The sequence below is a fragment of the Triticum urartu genome, chromosome 7A (genome assembly GCF_056163025.1).
Source record: "Triticum urartu cultivar PI428250 chromosome 7A, HENAU_Tu73, whole genome shotgun sequence".
Lineage (NCBI taxonomy): Eukaryota > Viridiplantae > Streptophyta > Magnoliopsida > Poales > Poaceae > Triticum > Triticum urartu.
The window spans coordinates 698646281-698665286 of NC_141879.1; the positions used below are offsets into that span (position 1 = coordinate 698646281).

At 44.8% G+C, this 19006-nt stretch overlaps 2 protein-coding genes across 2 annotated transcripts; both read right to left on the reverse strand.

Annotated features, from left to right (window-relative positions):
- Positions 1–1187: 1187 nt before the first annotated feature.
- Positions 1188–2899, reverse strand: LOC125554668 (uncharacterized). The gene has a single exon (XM_048718151.2). It carries the CDS (start codon positions 2781–2783, stop codon positions 1302–1304), a length of 1482 nt encoding a protein of 493 aa, XP_048574108.2. The 5' UTR covers positions 2784–2899; the 3' UTR covers positions 1188–1301.
- Positions 2900–7686: 4787 nt separating this feature from the next.
- LOC125553723 (bidirectional sugar transporter SWEET6b-like) lies at positions 7687–10006 on the reverse strand. Its single transcript, XM_048717456.2, has 5 exons — positions 9792–10006; positions 9491–9707; positions 9227–9388; positions 8241–8360; positions 7687–8143 (listed from the first exon to the last, which is right to left on the reverse strand). The coding sequence occupies exons 1-5, from the start codon at positions 9869–9871 to the stop codon at positions 7979–7981; spliced, it is 744 nt and encodes a 247-aa protein (XP_048573413.1). The 5' UTR covers positions 9872–10006; the 3' UTR covers positions 7687–7978.
- Positions 10007–19006: the final 9000 nt, after the last annotated feature.

Below are 19006 nucleotides of genomic sequence, written 5' to 3' on the forward strand. Positions count from 1 at the left end.
TTGAGGAGTGTGCGATATTGGCCAAGCCAAACACGCACGTAACCAAATAAAACGATCAATGAAACACGACTTTTGTAGAATCTGCACATTTACTCTTGCATTCCATGCCTATTTTAGATGCTTTTTTGCAAGTGTAAGGAGGATATTAAGGCTATTTTTTTCATCTCTTTCCTCCTCTACAAGAAAAGCTCTTCTTCTTCTGTCGGCACCGCCGCCGGTCCGTCCCATCTCCGACGGCCTCTAGGCCATGGAGGTGCGGAGGATTTCGGTCCCAAGCATTGGAGGGACCCCGTTCTCGTTTTTGTTAGATCTAGCGTCTTGTTGGGGCCGTGTGACTGCGATGTTATATCCCTTAGTAGAAATAATGTCTCCCATGTTCTATCCCCGTTCTGATGGTGCGTCTAGTATCGTCGAAGGGCGTGTGGAGGTTTGTCTCTGTCGGATCTCGCGGGATTCGGTCGGTGCTGGTCTTCGGTGGATCTGATTGGATCCGGTCTTCGTCCATCTTCGCTTGGGTGTTTATAGGTTTGACCCTTTCTTCATCGACGATGGTTGCTAGTCTGGTGCGCTGGTCCTATGGGGCCTTAGCACTTTCCGACTGTCTACTACAAGGTCGCTCCAATGCTTGTAATCGTCGCAAGGTGGTCCATGAACATGGTTGTAATTTTTATTACCTCTGTTGTTCTTTGTACTGTCATGATTGAAGATGAATAGACTAAAAATTTCTCGCAAAAAAGGTGTAAGGAGGAGATTGGTTAAGCTGCCTATGGTGAGTAGCATTAATATCAATGCATATAATACAAATGTATGATACTACCTCTGTAATACATAATATCAAATATTAGTATCTTAGATGACCTTATTTATTGTCATGCATGACATATACTAGTAGCATAACACTATTATGATACGGTATTGATATCACGATATGATACTCAATTCTCTCCTTCTTTATTTATTTCTATGTCACCTCATCAAAATTGTCACGTTTTGGGTTTTTATATTAAGGAAATAATCTCTGTACTCTTTTTCGCAAATTTCCTATATAAATTAAAAACATTTTTCTGAAAAAAAAGAATGCACGTCTTCCTTTTTGCATTTGTCCAAACAAAAAGACAATAACAAATATGAGATGAAAAGTTTAAAGTTCGTTTCATGAACAGCTCTAAACTATAGACAGAGTTGGCCGCCTGCAATTTCTTCAGCAGAATGGAATGTAAACAGCTACAGAGAAAACCATTGCAAGCAGTCACGCTCACTCACACGCGTCCCTACTCTTCACCTTTTTTTTTACCAGTCCTTCAGTCGAACACAACGAGCTTTTGGTACTCCGGCCCGGCGATGGCCTTCTCCATGACTGCCCTCGGCGACAGGATGTATTCGCCCTGGAGGAACAGCTTCACCATGTTCTTGGAGAAGCCGCTCACCAGCGCCACCCCCTTCTGATGCGCCGTCACCGGCACCGAGCGCGAGGCCCGCAGGTTCCAGAAGATAATCTGCGGCATGGCGTCGCCGTACCCGGCCTCGGAATACTTCCTCGTGATCGCCTCGTAGTCGGTCTCCCACGGCCTCGACGACGCCTGGTCGAACTCCATGTCGCTGAACACGAACACCTTCTTCACCATGCGCTCCGGAGGGACCTTGCCGGCGACGGCCACGTGCAGGAGCTGGTCGAACACCGCCTGGAAGTCGGTGTTCATGTCCCATTCCATCTCGCGTATGAACTGTGTCTTCTCCGCGAGGGTGTCGCCGGAGATGTGGTGCAGCTGCGGCTTCTCGCTGAAGGTGATGACGCGGTGGCGCCATGGCTCGTCGCAGAGCTCGGAGAGGAGGAGGCCGAGCGCCACGCATACGTCCATGGGGAGGCCGTTCATGCTGCCCGACACGTCGCACACGGCGAGGCAGTTGTTGAGCTTGCCCAGCGCCAGCAGGTCCTCCACCATGCGCTTCCACTGCAGGTCGGCGACTTCATCCTTGTCGTAGGCGGACTTCAAGATCTCGTGCGGCAGCAGAGCGCCGGCCGCGATCTTCTCCTTGCCGGACTTGACGTCGGCGAGGTACCTGTTAAAGCGATCTTCGTCGTGCTCGAGGAAGAGGTCCTTGTAGTTCTTCATGGCGACGGAGGCCACGCGCGTGTACACCACCTCGCCCCACGCGCGCGCCGAGATGAAGATCTCCGGGAGCTTGAGGGCATGGCGCAGCGGCACGTACGCGTCCTTGCGGAGGCGCTCGCGCACGCGGTAGGCATAGTACGCGTCCGGCAGGTCCTCGGCAAGATCAGGCGCTGAGCCTTTGGGGAACAGGCGGCGTGCAATGGCCTCGCAAATGAGCGTGGAGCGGTCATAGCAGCTGTCGATCGACGGGCACCATTTTCCGGCGAGCGAGAGGTCGATGTTGCCATCCGAGAGCTTCTTCATGTCCTCGGCGAGGAGGTCGGCGAACACGTCGGCCGTCATGTCGTGCAGGAGGCGGTAGTTCGGGTCCCGGGCGTACCTCTCGACGGCTCTCGCCGCTGCATCCGCGCGCTTTTTCCTGCGCTCGACGGCGGCCTGGGCGGCCTCCTCCTGGTCGCGCTTCAGGCTGGCAGCAATGCGCGCCTCGCTCGTACCCCCGTACATGGGCTCTTCCGCGTCTTCGCTCCACTGCTTCTTTGGTGTCCTGGCGGTGGTGGCGACACCGCCATGGATGATGCGGTGGAGGATCTCGGGGAGGTCCTTGAGGTATCCGAACTCGGCGACCGGGCGCGCGTTGAGGGCGAGCGTGGCGGGGTGGGAGCCGTGCATCCAGAGCGCGGCGGCGTAGAACCCCTCCCGGTCGGACTTGCCGGTGCCGCGCACGCCGCGGAGGTTGCAGGCGAGGCGGAGCGCGGTGGTAGGATCGGCGGCCCAGGCGTTTGCGAGGAGAGATGAGACGGTCTCGGCCGGGGTGTCGGGAACGACGTGGAAGAAGAAGTCGAGGCAGGGGTCACCCGAGGTGGCGAACGTCGGGGAGTTGTTCTCCGTGCGCGTCTTCGCCGGCAGCGCCGGGGCAGGCTTGTTGAAGTTGGCGTCGAGCAGGTCCACGAACTGGTCGCCAGTGGCGGCCGCAGCTACCGTTGCGGCGAGGCTCTCGGCCGGCGGACCGCGCAGGGTGTAGGAGACGGCCCTGCGGCACGCCGCAGCAGCAGCCGCCGCCGCCATGATGATCGATCGGTTTGGTCTGGGTGAGGGTTTTGGCTCTGGGTTTGGGGGGATTTTTAAGATCGTAAATATCGTGATTAGTTTAGAAGAGACGGATTTTGCGGTGGATCGCGCGCCATTTGTGGAAGGTTTTGCTAATTATAAGACGGTCCTTATCCTCGGAAGGTTTAGTATAGAGCCGTTTTATTTTCCTATCTCACATATATGCATCTCTTTCTTTGTACGTTAATATATTTTGACGCAAGTGTTATCGAATTCAAAATTCGTTTAAATATTTCAGGCCCAAAAAAAATCTGGAAAATCCGTGATCTTCTGGAAACCGTTTTTTCTGGTTCCTCCCAGAAAAAACCGGAATCGAGGAAAAAAAAACCTTGGCAGGGACATGTACATTTCTAACGAAGTTCTGCTAAACTTTTTTGAATTCAATTCTGCTCAATCTTATTAAGCCATGTACAAGAATCAAGATTCCATTTGTTTCACAGGTATTCAATGATTGCATATCATCCATGGTTTTCCTAAGCCATATACCAAGGATCAGCCCCAAGCCAGATACATATTTTTCCACTAAAAAAAGTACCTTTTTTAGAGAGAGAGAGAGGAGGACCACCTGATTAGATTAATTTTTTGCGAAAACACTGGACCTTTCATTGATCAACAACAATGTTGACATAGTCAGGGGGTTCCAGAAACCATATGTATCGGCCTCGCATTAAAACAAGAGAGTTTCTAGCTATTTGAAGAGCATCAAAGTTCGGGTCACCACGTTCATGTCGAAATGATAGATCACCCACCGCGATCTTTGCACTCCCGATTTCTTCTATCACCACTAAATTTTTGCCTCAACTTCCTTTTTCGACCACACTTGCACAATCAGATACAATGACAACCACTCCTATGCTCTGGTGTTGCCGCATGAACAAAGCTTCACGACATGTCGTGACCTAAACACATGCCGAATCTAATATCCTGTCCAAAAATTGTACTGAGGTTCCCATGAACAAGCCATCTTCTTTTCTGGATATAACAACTGCTACCCATCTTCTGTTCTCCGTCGAAAATGTTCCATCACAGTTCCCTTTGACCACACCTAGTGGTGGCGGAATCCACTTGCTTCTCTGTTCACGAACCCCTCTCATGGTTTTTTGTATCTCCCCATCCTCCAGTGCAACAAGCTCATCCAAGAAACATGTAATAAAATTGCTTATGCAAAGGACTTTGGCAGATGTTTTCGTGAATTAAGTCACGCTTCGCCCTCCGCAACGCTCATAGAGTAACCATCATAGTAACATCTTTAATTAAAGGGGAGTTTGTACATCGTTCAGGGCTTAGGTCTCACCCGTCCACCCAAAAACCATGTGCTTGCATTAACTCAATCAAATCATACCAAAACCTCAACTAAGTCACAACTTTCCTTGCCTTCTCCTACCCATAACCAAATAAAATTAAATATTACCAAAACCTCAACTAAATCAAAACTTTCCTTGCCTTCCCCTACCCATGCTCAAATCAAATCAATCTTACAATTTTTTCGAATATGTGGGTGTAAGATATATGTGAGACATATTTGATGTTGAACAACTAAAAATATGTGTGCCCCAATTTCATCGCATGAAAAGTCTTTATGATCCAGTTCCTCTTCCATGGCAAACAATCAATTTTTCGCATTAGGCTCTCCACAATTCTGAATTCTCGCATACGTGTCCCTGTCTACCAGTACCCACACACATTGTGTAATTGATACTCCAAAAAGAATGTCTTCACAAATCATCTCTCCCGTAGGCTGTGCATTTTGATTTTGTAGCCATATTTCTATGTTTTCCAGGCTAGCCTCCATGAGAAAATTACAATTTTCCCCAGTATTTTATACTTCCAAAGTCTCATCCATCCCTTCTGTTCCTTCTCCGTGTTAGACACACTAGGGCTTCCTTCAAGCCTCCTAAACACCAGAGAAAAAAACTCAACAATCAATGCCCAAAGAACTAGCAAAAGAAGCCCAAGCCACTTCTTCATGATTATTTCATCCACACCTTTTATGTAATATCGTCCAAAAGTTAATATAATTGCTCAAAGAGAAAAATGATGGAAGCATGATCATCAAGAAATTTGCGACCAAAGAAATTATTGGGTGTCTTTCAAATGAACTAGTAAATGAGAACTGCCAACCAAGGAGCAAGCTTCACGATTCCATTACAAAAGAGAAAATTCATCTGCCGGGCATATCCTCAACGTCGGATGGTGCCCTCTGGAAGCTCACAATTCGCCACCTATCAGATGAATATTGCTAAAGAACACTAAAACGGAAGATGGTTCACCATCTCTTTCACAGAGTAGGGCAATGCTCATCATCTCTCCATCCCCTTCTCATGAGATTATCTTGTGTTAAGATGTTCTTTCTCAGTCTCAACCGAAGGAAAATTCTGATTTTCAAAGGGATCTTTAGCTTCTAAAGATGTTTGTAGTGGGCCACTAGTCCTGCTATGAGTTGAAGATAATAAAGTGATTTCGCACATAACTTGCCATTGTTTAATTTCCAATCATACTATCTTCTTCATCATTCGTTTGCAAATATTGAACTTTTTCTTCAAGTTGTAACCACTATAATGCCACTTCGTCCATAAGTATTCTTCTAAAAGGTATCCTATCTGATCATCATCCATGATATTCTTGATTGTCTTCTTCTTTGAAAATGTGACGCTATGAAGCCTAGAGAATTGGGGAGCTAGATCCCCTCCCCCCATCCGTCCAATCATCTTCCCAATGCATTTTTATAGCTCCATAACCAATTGTTTTCTTATGTATCTCGGAAAGATATGACCCCCACCCAATCAAGCTCTGTCATAAGTGAGAAACACCTGAACCATTTTCCCACTGGGCCAAAACATGCCTGCTGAAGATATTTCTAGTAAAGTATCATTTTCCAGTTGTCGATGGTACTTCACAACTTCCACAACCACTCGCATAGAAGACTGTAATTCATTTTGGTCAAGTGTAAGATTCACATTGCTCCATAATATTTTGGCAAGTAGATAGAAGGCCTCTGAAAATTGTTCAAAATTAGAGATAATTTCTCTGGTTTATAAGGGCATCCATGGCAGACAAATAGATATATATTGCAAGAAATATCAAAATAGCTTAGATAGGCAACCATGCAGCCTAAAAAAACTCAATAAGACTCTGAAGAAGACGTTCTAAGGTTCCAATTTCCAAGTGGACAAAGGTTCACACTAACATATTAAAAGTCTCAATTAGGCAATATTAAATAAGCAACTAATAGCAATGACTCCTAGACACTTGTATGAATGTTCACTAAGCATTGTCCAGAAATATCTGATGTTGCTATGCGGTGCATATGCCATGATGGTCTCCCATGCATGTCGCTTCTTTGGGGCATCTCCAAGGGATAGCCTAGAATTTGGCTACCTAAAAACTGATTTAGGTGAGAAGAGAGAAGATTTAGTGTTTTTTTTCACAGCAGACGTAAAACTGGGTATCTAAATTTTCGAAACCAAATGAAACATGAAGACCCGATAGTGGGGAGGCCAGGAGGTGGATCCAATCACCGCCGAGGCACCGAGGTTATTTAAGCCGACGGAGGTCGTTGGGGCCGAGACGCTTGCCGGAGGCAGAGGAAAGGCGATGTAGGAGGGGATCCAGGCGTGCTAGATAGTTTGGCGGCGCAGCGACGCGCGAGCACCGACAACTCGGTCCGTCTCGATGTGGCTTGCTGCACGTCGCCTGGCTCCTATTCGAGCTCGGCAGACAGTGGCGAGGCTCATCTTGGGCGGCCGTAGGGCTGAGGAAGGCTGGAATCGATGAGACCAGGTGGCGCCGTCATGAGCTCGACAACAGTTGTGGGGGCAAGCATTTTTTTAGGCGAGTGGGGGCAGGCATCTTGAAGCAAATGGATGGCCGTATGCATGTGGGCCCCAGACGTGCGTGCCCCGAGTTTGTCGAACTAACCCAATTAGATAAGATAGTATCACACCAAATGAGAAACAGTAATGAAATAATCACGCAATGGGAAGCCAAGTAGAAACATGAGTTCATCATGCACCGGCCTTAATTTGATATTCAAGTTCAACTGCAAAATCAATCTTCACACATGAATTTTTCCGAAATTGTGGATTATGCCACTTACCACCCTCTGAAATATTGTACCCAAGATGACATCTGTTTTTCTTTTGCGGGTAACATATCGATATTTATAATGAAAAAGGCAACACCCTCTTGCCTCCCTAGCTCAACAAAGCAAGGCTCCGGTGCAAGATTTCTATATATACATGCATATTATGTAGAAATCATAAGGTCCAAGTTTAACTTAGCGGTTTGTTTATTACTTCTAACGCCCAAATTTGATGTACTGCTACACTAGACACACACTACACGAAAAGGTTGCCAGTACAAGCGTACGTTGAGCAGCAACAAGCAGGCATCGTCACGTGAAAAGGGCAGCAGTCAGCCAGGAAGCCCGTGTCTCCTTTCCGCCCAGACATGTTTTGCGCGCCAACCAGAGTAGATTGAGAGAGCAGGTGACAAGCATGGTCTCATTCACTATCTCGGACAACTCAGCTACGTATACATTGTTCCATCAGTTTTGCACTATACAGACGACAATGGTTCACGAAACAAAGGCACACTTAGACGACTCTGCCTAACAAATGGTACTAGCTAGCACCACACTTGCTGAAGCGTCACCAGGAATTCATAACTATTCAACATGTTTTTGGCTAAAATCTCAGCCGTTGGTGGGCCGGATTTGATCGGCGACGGCGGGCTTGCTACTGCTGCAAAGCCAGGTTTTATCTCTCGACGGTGACGGAGACGTTATCGCTGCCTCCGCTAATGTTGTTGTTGATGGCGTTGGGCAGTTCGACGTTCTTCTCCTTCTTCGGGGTCGACTTGTAGTAGCAGGCGTAGAGGATCAGCTGGACGAGGCCGAAAAAAGCGCCAAGGCCATTGGGGATCTGCACATAGTTAAAAGAGGGCACCACAATTGATTAGATCTATGCAAAGTGTAAGTCTGCGTTTGGAGCTTTCTGGGATGTGTATGTATGTACTGACCGTTACATAGAGATCGAACTTGATGAGCGCATAGGCCGTCCAGCAGCACCCATTGAGGAAGTTCACCAGCGACAGGAAGAATGGCATGTACTCCACGCTCTTGGTCCTGATCACTTTACCCTGCAAGCAGTACAGTATTAGTTACTAGTACTTTCATAATTTGCTACAAGCACAAGGCCAAGTCATTAAATATATATGATTAAGATGATGAGTAAACAAATTCCATGGTCAATTAACAGCAGTACAAAGATGAACCCTACACCTAGAAGGCATGACCCACGGGATTCATGAAACCCCGATGTTAGTGGCCGGTGCGGTATCCTTTTTCTTCGATTTCGACATCATGTCATCATCAACTCATAGAGTTGGCAAAAGGGAAGGATCACAAAAAGGCAAAGATTACAACAGTGGGAACATATGATCTATATCTCCATGCATTGCATCCCCTAGGTACCGCACATACACTTGTGATGAAGCGCTGGATCACAGGTTTTAGTTAGATCATGAACGTCACTCAACAGCTAACACGAGAGTTTGGCGGTTGCAACAGAAAGTTGTTTCGTTCGCTAGCGCTAGCCATACGGACTACAAGTACATTCCATAAGGAGAGGACAATGTTGGTTAGCCACACGTGCGGCATTAAGTTTGCTCATAATGGCTAGTATCATAAGTTAGTATCATGCATATGATACTAGTGTATTGATACTATCTTGGTAATTCATAGTATCATATCTTAGTATCTTATAGGTGACCTTATTTATTGCCATATATGTCATAGAGTAGCATAGCATTTATTATGATACTCAATCCTCTTTTTCTTCATTTAATTTTTATGTCACCTCAACAAAATTGCGTTGTTGACATGCATGATACTAGATATGATACGGGTAGCCCAACACGCAACTACTAACTGAGTGCAAAATAAAACTCTACAAAATAACAACACCTCCCACCAATTAAAAAAAATAGATCATCATTTTACGTACCATGATGGTGAGCGGGGAGGCATACATGATGGAGCCGAAGATGACGCAGAGGATGCCGACGATCATGGAGCGCTTCTCGTGGGTGTGGGCGCCGAGGAGCACGCCGATCACCACGCACACCATGAACACCGCCTCGGCGGCGAGCACGCCGAGCATCTTCAGCTGCACGTACACACGCAGGGGCATGGGTTAGGGCCACATCTTCTCTATATATACAAAAACCAACAAGCCATGGGGATTAATTAGGAGGGACGTAGTACGTACCCGCTTGTTGTTGGTGGAGTAGATTAAGAAGATGATGAGGTAGGCGCCCTCGATGACGAGCCCGATGCCGTTGATGGTGGCGACGAGGATGCTGTTGGGGTGGACGATGGGGAGGCCGTAGAAGACCCAGAGCATGCAGTTGAGCAGCGTCGCGAGGTAGGGGTCCGGCTTGAACTCCTCCACATCCTTGGCCTTGCAGATCCGACATAACGTCGGCCTGCACCGGCAAGGCAAAAGAAACAAGTTAACGACAGCCACCTTCCAGACAAAGGCCGCGGAGGAGAGGAGGGCAGGGGCTTACGTAGGGGAGAGGAAGAGCCCGAAGGAGATGACATTGCCGATGATGCCGATGATGTTGCGAGCTGCGTCGGCGGAGACCATTTTGCTCGCCGGGAAGGAGACGGCTGACTTGAGGAAGAGGAGCGATGTTCGTTGTGAACTGGCTGGGGCGATGAGAGAGGCCTAGCTTATAGCGTGGCGGGGTTCGCATTCCCCAAGCTATCCCCCAATGGATATGGCTAGGGGTTAATGGTTAGTTAGACTGGCTCCTCGTGGCTGGGTAAAATCCGAGTCTAGCTCGTGGGTCAGACTGCATCATACCTTGGGTGTAACGTGCGCGCGTGCATGCCCTGATCGGAAAACTGAGAGAACATGGGGGGCATGCATAACCTCCGCGTACGCAAGTGCCGTGCCCGGCCACATCCGTACCAATAACATGACATTGCAAGACACCGAATAAAGATAGGATAGATGAATGCAAGGCCCGCTCAAAAGAGATGCACAAGGATGTACGATTTGACATAGATGTGGAAAGACAGCAGAAAAAAAGGCAAAAGCAAATAAGCAAAGCATCTGGTTTGTTCGGTTGTCCAAGAAGCTAGATTTAAATTTTTATTATGTTTGACCCCGTATTTTTTTATTATGTTTGAGGTGTTTTGTACTTTCACTCAACTTTTGTAATAGATCTATGTTATTAGCAGTGTGACACAGATGCATTTGCTAGTCTATCAAGAAAATCATAAAAAAAATTGCTTCCATTCACATGAATTTTGGCAGTTTTTTAAAGGATTTCCGGTAGCTTTTTTTCAAGCTAAAACACACTCACTTTGTTACTCAATAATGTCTCCTCTGTAGCGGTCCTTTTGCGCTCCAGGACCACTGAATCCCCTTTGTTAGTTTTTCTTTTGTTTGCATCGTTCTTGTTTCCCCTCGTTTTGTAGCACTTTAGCTCGCCCCTGCTGTACTCCCCTGGCTTGACGTTTTGGCGATGATTTATGCGAATTGAGAACCCGTGGAACTTTGCATATTCTTGATAGTAGTTTTGAGCTTCCTCAAAGGTGCCAAGCTTAATTTCAGTGCTTGGCGGTGGGTACACCACCATCTCAGAGTGATTTTCATCCCAGTTGGACGCCTGCCACTCATTTGGCGCATGTGTTGCCTCTAATGTTATTGCAATGTGCGCGTTTGTGCGTTGCTTGCGACAATCTGTTATGACGGCTTGTGTTGCGCTGAAAAAACTGGTTGTGCTAGCCTTGTAGTCTGTGTAGGACAGGCATCCTTAGTTGAAACAGGAGGCCCTGCATTTTTCTACAAGGATCAATGTTAGGTTCTTTTTGCTGTACATGGCAAATATTGTCATCTTTGCTTGGCAAATTATACTATATGTACATGGCAAATAACGTTATTTTTGCATGTCAAGTTTTTGCAATACCATGTAGTAAACCTTTTCTGAAGCTCCCTTATTTTTCCCTTGGCAACTAACATACCATGGTGATGGCAAATTATTGCAGTACACAGTAGCAAAACATATTTTTCTACTCTTTATTCAATGTTTCTTTGTCATGATATCAAGTGCAAGCAAACCGACTGAAAGTTGTATGCCGAAGAGCACACACATTGTTTCTAATTTTTACAAAGTTAGATGGCAAAACATTCTCTCAATGCCCACTAAAATCCATTGTTGTTAATTTCATTCAATTTATGATGGCAATTTCCCCAATATTTCAAAATTTAAAAGACATTACCAGAATAATTCCCTTTTTCATCTAGCTTTTCCATTGCAAATTGTAACAATATGTTTTCAACAGGAAATCTACATGATCTCAATTATATAATGGGTATTTTCCATTTATGCAATTGTAATGATATGTTCATGGCAATTATTTTCTCATGCAGCTTTTATCGAAAGTCCATCTTCTCACAGTGAAAGTTGTCACATGCCAGTCCCTGACATCAACTGCTGAAACTCTTTATGTCATGCACATGCAAGGTAAGTATTTTGTTGTGTTCAGTGCTGAAATTGGCTCTTTATGTTTTTCTCTTTTTTGTGTTGTTCGGCATGAAAAACAAAAACCAATGTAAACATGGGAAATTTGTTTTTTTTTTGCACCAAACAATTACTCCTATACACGTGTATCATATGTTCCTTCACATACTGTCGTTATAGGGGTAGCAGTGGACAAGTTGAATCCAAATCATCCAGTTTTGTCGTATTTCACGATGGCATTCTCCATGCCTGGCTGCTACCGCCCTGTCCATTTTTGTTTTGCAAAATAAGGAAAACCCCGCATGCAAATCACATTACACATCAAAGAATGTTTGGGGCTAGTGGGCACAGAAAGCATAGTCTCATTTTTGTACCCATCTACCCATGGAAATTTTCAGTCATATGTGGATGGCATTTTGTTACATTACAACTTGGCTAATACTATCTCTGTGTCATGGCATGACGTGCAAAAGAGCAACTCTACACTACTAAGGAAAAGCTTAGCAGTAGTGCGTGTTTTAGGCCTATCAGTAGCACGGGCGAAAGCGTTACTGCTACGGCGCTACAGCTAAAGGTTAGCAGTAGCGTGGGTTAACCCACGCTACTGCTATATCGACTTAGTAGTAGCGCTTTCTCCAAAGAGCGCTACTGGTAATTACTAGTAGCGCTTCTCCCAGCCCGCGCTACTACTATTATTCCGTATTTTATTTCCTTTTTATTTCATGTTGTATTCATACACCTTTATACATTTTTTCATACAACAACAATTTAGAGTTTGTTTTTACATCATAATGAGTTATTACATCACTGGATGAAAGAACCGTGGAGTAGTTTCAAGCGGATGGACATCCACTTGAAACTAATCCGCGGTTCTTTCACCCAATGATATAATAAATATCATCATCATCATATCATTAACAACTTATCATCATAATATATCATTGTCATATAACACCTCCTCATGATCATCAATGAGACATCATATAGCAAGTTGGTCACTAGTCATAATCACAACTACTCCTCATCATCAACTCTAACACATTGTACCATATAATAAACATTGTACCTCATAGGACCTACTACATTCTCTTAGGACCTACTATATTTTCTTAGGACGTACTATATTCTTTTAGGTAAAATAGCATAAAACAAGATAGCCCCTGACTCTTCATTATGGAGAATGAAGATTATCTTGTCTCCAATTCTTGCCTTTCGAACAATGTTTCTTCCAAGAACCTCCTTACAATTGTTCATATATTTTTTCCATTCTTTGATTACCATGTGTTCATCAGTTTTAGAAATCCGATATGGACATGTGAGATTCGTAGGATGACCTGGCTGTATGTTCAAAACATCAAGGCGACCATTTTGATATATCAGATGAGGCACACAATCCTTCGGGATTTTCTGTTGAAAAACATAGTAATAACTTCGTAGTTAGCAATGTAGTTTAGTTTTAGAAGTATGCAAAAGATGCACGGATGTCGTGATAGTAAAAAATCTTACCATGGCATCTCCATGAATGTTACCGTGGTTCAATACGTGCACTAGTGGCACATATTGACCATAATGTGGAGGAGTTTGATAATAGATATTGTAATTCTAAAGTTCAGTACAAAATGCGATCAGATGATTTTTCTCCTGATAAGTTAAGTCGGAGCCATCGGTGTAGTAGGTTCTGTCTACCATCTTCCGCACATTGTTTGAAGAATAAAAATAAGCTGTCAACTATTTGAAATAAACAATATAAATTAGTTAATAACTATGTTTGAGAAACCCATGTAGCGGTAGAATTGAAAGCGTATCAACAAGGACCTAAATGTCCATATTGTCTTGCTCGATGTCAGGATCACCAAGATCCATGGTGATAAGCATATCCTTATAAAAGCCATACATTTTGCAAAGTGCTTCCCAAGCAACCAAAATGGGTTACGCTCTGAGAATTGTACAGATTTACTTCAAAATCCATACCATGATGGGCCCTTAGGTGAATTTTCTTCGTTTCGAAACTTTCATGGTCTTCAAAACCCATCCTCTCCAAGACATAACATCTTGCATGGCATGGGATAAGCTAGTCGAATTGTAAAAGATGAAAATTACACGTTGAAATAGTTGAAGTCGTGCTTAATTACGGAAAAAACACTTGTCGTCGTTGCGTACCGTTTCAACATTGAAGGTCCCCTGGAGCTTAATGCTGAAGCGCCGATCTTCATCCAATGAGGCCTGTCGCATAGACCTCGGTCATCGTTGCACCAGTCGCATTCTCCCGGGAGACTTTCGTCGTCCGAGTACGACATTTCCTATGTTCATAATTCAAAGATTAAACTTGTACAATTAAATATATGTACTACAAACACTAAATTAGTGTTGGGGAACATAGTAATTTCAAAAAATTTCCTACGCACACGCAAGATCATGGTGATGCATAGCAACGAGAGGGGAGAGTGTTGTCTACGTACCCTCGTAGACCGGCAACGGAAGCATTGACACAACGTAGAGGAAGTAGTCGTACGTCTTCTCGATCTGACCGATCCAAGTACCGAACGTATGGCACCTCCGAGTTCTGCACACGTTCAACTCGGTGACGTCCCTCGAGCTCCGATCCAGCCGAGTGTTGAGGGAGAGTTTCGCCAACACGACGGCGTGATGACGGTGATGATGTTCTACCGACGCAGGGCTTCGCCTAAGCACCGCTACGATATGACCGAGGTGGAATATGGTGGAAGGGGGCACCGCACACGGCTAAGGAATGATCACGAAGATCAACTTGTGTCATGGGGTGCCCCCTTGCCCCCGTATATAAAGGAGGGAGAGGGGGAGATGCGGCTGGCCCTAGGGGTGCGCCTGGAGGAGTCCTACTCCCACCGGGAGTAGGACTCCCCCCTCTTGCCTTGTTGGAGAAGGAAAGGGGAAGGGGGAAAGAGGAAAGGGGGGCGCCCCCCCTTCCTTGTCCTATTCGGACTAGGGGGGGAGGGGGCGCGCGGCCTGCCCTGGCCGGCCCTCCTCTTCTTCCTTAGGGCCCATGTAGGCCCATTAACCCCCCCCCCCGAGGGGGGGGGGTTCTGGTAACCCCCGATACTCCGGTATAATCCCGATTTCACCCGGAACGTTTCCGATATCCAAATATAGGCTTCCAATATATCAATCTTTATGTCTCGACCATTTCGAGACTCCTCATCATGTTCGTGATCACATCCGGGACTCCGAACAACCTTCGGTACATCAAAACACAAAAACCCTAATTACGATCGTCACCGAACTTTAAGCGTGCGGACCCTACGGTTTGAGAACTATGTAGACATGACCAAGACACATCTCCGGTCAATAACCAATAGCGGAACCTGGATGCTCATATTGGCTTCTACATATTCTACGAAGATCTTTATCGGTCAGACCGCATAAGAACATACGTTGTCCCCTTTGTCATCGGTATGTTACTTGCCCGAGATTCGATCGTCGGTATATCAATACCTAGTTCAATCTAGTTACCGGCAAGTCTCTTTACTCGTTCCATAATACATCATCCCGCAACTAACTTATTAGTTGCAATGCTTGCAAGGCTTGAGTGATGTGTATTACCGAGAGGGCCCAGAGATACCTCTCCGACAATCGGAGTGACAAATCCTAATCTCGAAATACGCCAACCCAACAAGTACCTTTGGAGACACCTGTAGAGCACCTTTATAATCACCCAGTTATGTTGTGACGTTTGGTAGCACACAAAGTGTTCCTCCGGTAAACGGGAGTTGCATAATCTCATAGTCATAGGAACATGTATAAGTTATGAAGAAAGCAATAGCAACAAACTAAACGATCAAGTGCTAAGCTAACAGAATGGGTCAAGTCAATCACATTATTCTCCTAATGATGTGATCCTGTTAATCAAATGACAACTCATGTCTATGGCTAGGAAACATAACCATCTTTGATCAACGAGCTAGTCAAGTAGAGGCATACTAGTGACACTCTGTTTGTCTATGTATTCACACATGTATTATGTTTCCGGTTAATACAATTCTAGCATGAATAATAAACATTTATCATGATATAAGGAAATAAATAATAACTTTTATTATTGCCTCTAGGGCATATTTCCTTCAGTCTCCCACTTGCACTAGAGCCAATAATCTAGATTACACAGTAATGATTCTAACACCCATGGAGCCTTGGTGCTGATCATGTTTTGCTCGTGGAAGAGGCTTAGTCAGCGGGTCTGCAACATTCAGATCCGTATGTATCTTGCAAATTTCTATGTCTCCCACTTGGACAAATCCCGAATGGAATTGAAGCGTCTCTTGATGTGCTTGGTTCTCTTGTGAAATATGGATTCCTTTGCCAAGGCAATTGCACCAGTATTGTCACAAAAGATTTTCATTGGACCCGATGCACTAGGTATGACACCTAGATCGGATATGAACTCCTTCAACCAGACTCCTTCATTTGCTGCTTCTGAAGCAGCTATGTACTCCACTTCACATGTAGATTCCGCCACGACGCTTTGTTTAGAACTGCACCAACTGACAGCTCCACCGTTCAATGTAAACACGTATCCGGTTTGCGATTTAGAATCGTCCGGATCAGTGTCAAAGCTTGCATCAACGTAACCATTTACGATGAGCTCTTTGTCACCTCCATATACGAGAAACGTATCCTTAGTCCTTTTCAGGTACTTCAGGATGTTCTTGACCGCTGTCCAGTGATCCACTCCTGGATTACTTCGGTACCTCCCTGCTAGACTTATAGCAAGGCACACATCAGGTCTGGTACACAGCATTGCATACATGATAGAGCCTATGGCTGAAGCATAGGGAACATCTTTCATTTTCTCTCTATCTTCTGCGGTGGTCGGACATTGAGTCTTACTCAACTTCACACCTTGTAACACAGGCAAGAACCCTTTCTTTGCTTGATCCATTTTGAACTTCGTCAAAACTTTGTCAAGGTATGTGCTTTGTGAAAGTCCAATTAAGCGTCTTGATCTATCTCTATAGATCTTAATGCCCAATATGTAAGCAGCTTCACCGAGGTCTTTCATTGAAAAACTCTTATTCAAGTATCCCTTTATGCTATCCAGAACTTCTATATCATTTCCAATCAATAATATGTCATCCACATATAATATCAGAAATGCTACAGAGCTCCCACTCACTTTCTTGTAAATACATGCTTCTCCAAAAGTCTGTACAAAACCAAATGCTTTGATCGCACTATCAAAGTGTTTATTCCAACTCCAAGAGGCTTGCACCAGTCCATAAATGGATCTCTGGAGCTTGCACACTTTGTTAGCTCCCTTTGGATCGACAAAACCTTCTGGTTGCATAATATACAACTCTTCTTCCAGAAATCCATTCAGGAATGCAGTTTTGACATCCATCTGCCAAATTTCATAATCATAAAATGCGGCAATCACTAACATGATTCAGACAGACTTAAGCATCGCTACGGGTGAGAAGGTCTCATCGTAGTCAATCCCTTGAACTTGTCGAAAACCTTTCGCAACAAGTCGAGCTTTGTAGACAGTAACATTACCGTCAGCGTCAGTCTTCTTCTTGAAGATCCATTTATTCTCAATTGCTTGCCGATCAACGAACAAGTCAACCAAAGTCCACACTTTGTTCTCATACATGGATCCCATCTCAGATTTCATGGCTTCTAGCCATTTTGCGGAATCTGGGCTCACCATCGCTTCTTCATAGTTCGCAGGTTCATCATGATCTAGTAGCATGACTTCCAGAACAGGATTACTGTACCACTCTGGTGCGAATCTTACTCTGGTTGATCTACAAGGTTCGGTAGTAACTTGATCTGAAGTTTCATGATCATTATCATTAGCTTCCTCACTAATTGGTATAGGTGTCACAGAAACTGGTTTCTGTGATGTACTACTTTCCAATAAGGGAGCAGGTATAGTTACCTCATCAAGTTCTACTTTCCTCCCACTCACTTCTTTCGAGAGAAACTCCTTCTCTAGAAAAACTCCGAATTTAGCAACAAAAGTCTTGCCTTCGGATCTATGATAGAAGGTGTACCCAATAGTCTCCTTTGGGTATCCTATGAATACACATTTCTCCGATTTGGGTTCGAGCTTATCAGGTTGAAGCTTTTTCACATAAGCATCGCAGCCCCAAACTTTCAGAAACAACAACTTTGGTTTCTTGCCAAACCACAGTTCATAAGGTGTCGTCTCAGTGGATTTTGATGGTGCCCTATTTAACGTGAATGCGGCTGTCTCTAAAGCATAACCCCAAAACGATAGCGGTAAATCTGTAAGAGACATCATAGATCGCACCATATCTAGTAAAGTACGATTACGACGTTCGGACACACCATTACGCTGTGGTGTTCCGGGTGGTGTGAGTTGCGAAACTATTCCGCTTTGTTTCAAATGTAGACCAAACTCGTAACTCAAATATTCTCCTCCACGATCAGATCGTAGAAACTTTATTTTCTTGTTACGATGATTTTCAACTTCACTCTGAAATTCTTTGAACTTTTCAAATGTTTCATACTTATGCTTCATTAAGTAGATATACCCATATATGCTTAAATCATCTGTGAAGGTGAGAAAATAACGATATCCGCCACGAGCCTCAACATTCATTGGACCACATACATCTGTATGTATGATTTCCAACAAATCTGTTGCTCTCTCCATAGTACCGGAGAACGACATTTTAGTCATCTTCCCCATGAGGCACAGTTCGCAAGTACCAAGTGATTCATAATCAAGTGGTTCCAAAAGTCCATCAGTATGGAGTTTCTTCATGCGCTTTACACCGATATGACCTAAACGGCAGTGCTACAAATAAGTTGCACTATCATTATCAACTCTGCATCTTTTGGTTTCAACATTATGAATATGTGTATCACTACTATCGAGATTCTAATCCCGAAGGTAGATGTAGAGGTAGCGTGCCGACCGCGATCACATCGACTTTGAAACCATTTCCCACGCGCATCGTCACCTCGTCCTTAGCCAATCTTCGCTTAATCCGTAGCCCCTGTTTCGAGTTGCAAATGTTAGCAACAGAACCAGTATCAAATACCCAGGTGCTACTGCGAGCATTAGTAAGGTACACATCAGTAACATGTATATCACATATACCTTTGTTCACTTTGCCATCCTTCTTATCCGCCAAATACTTTGGGGCAGTTCCGCTTCCAGTGACCAGTCTGCTTGTAGTAGAAGCACTCAGTCTCAGGCTTAGGTCCAGACTTGGGTTTCTTCTCCTGAGCAGCAACTTGTTTGC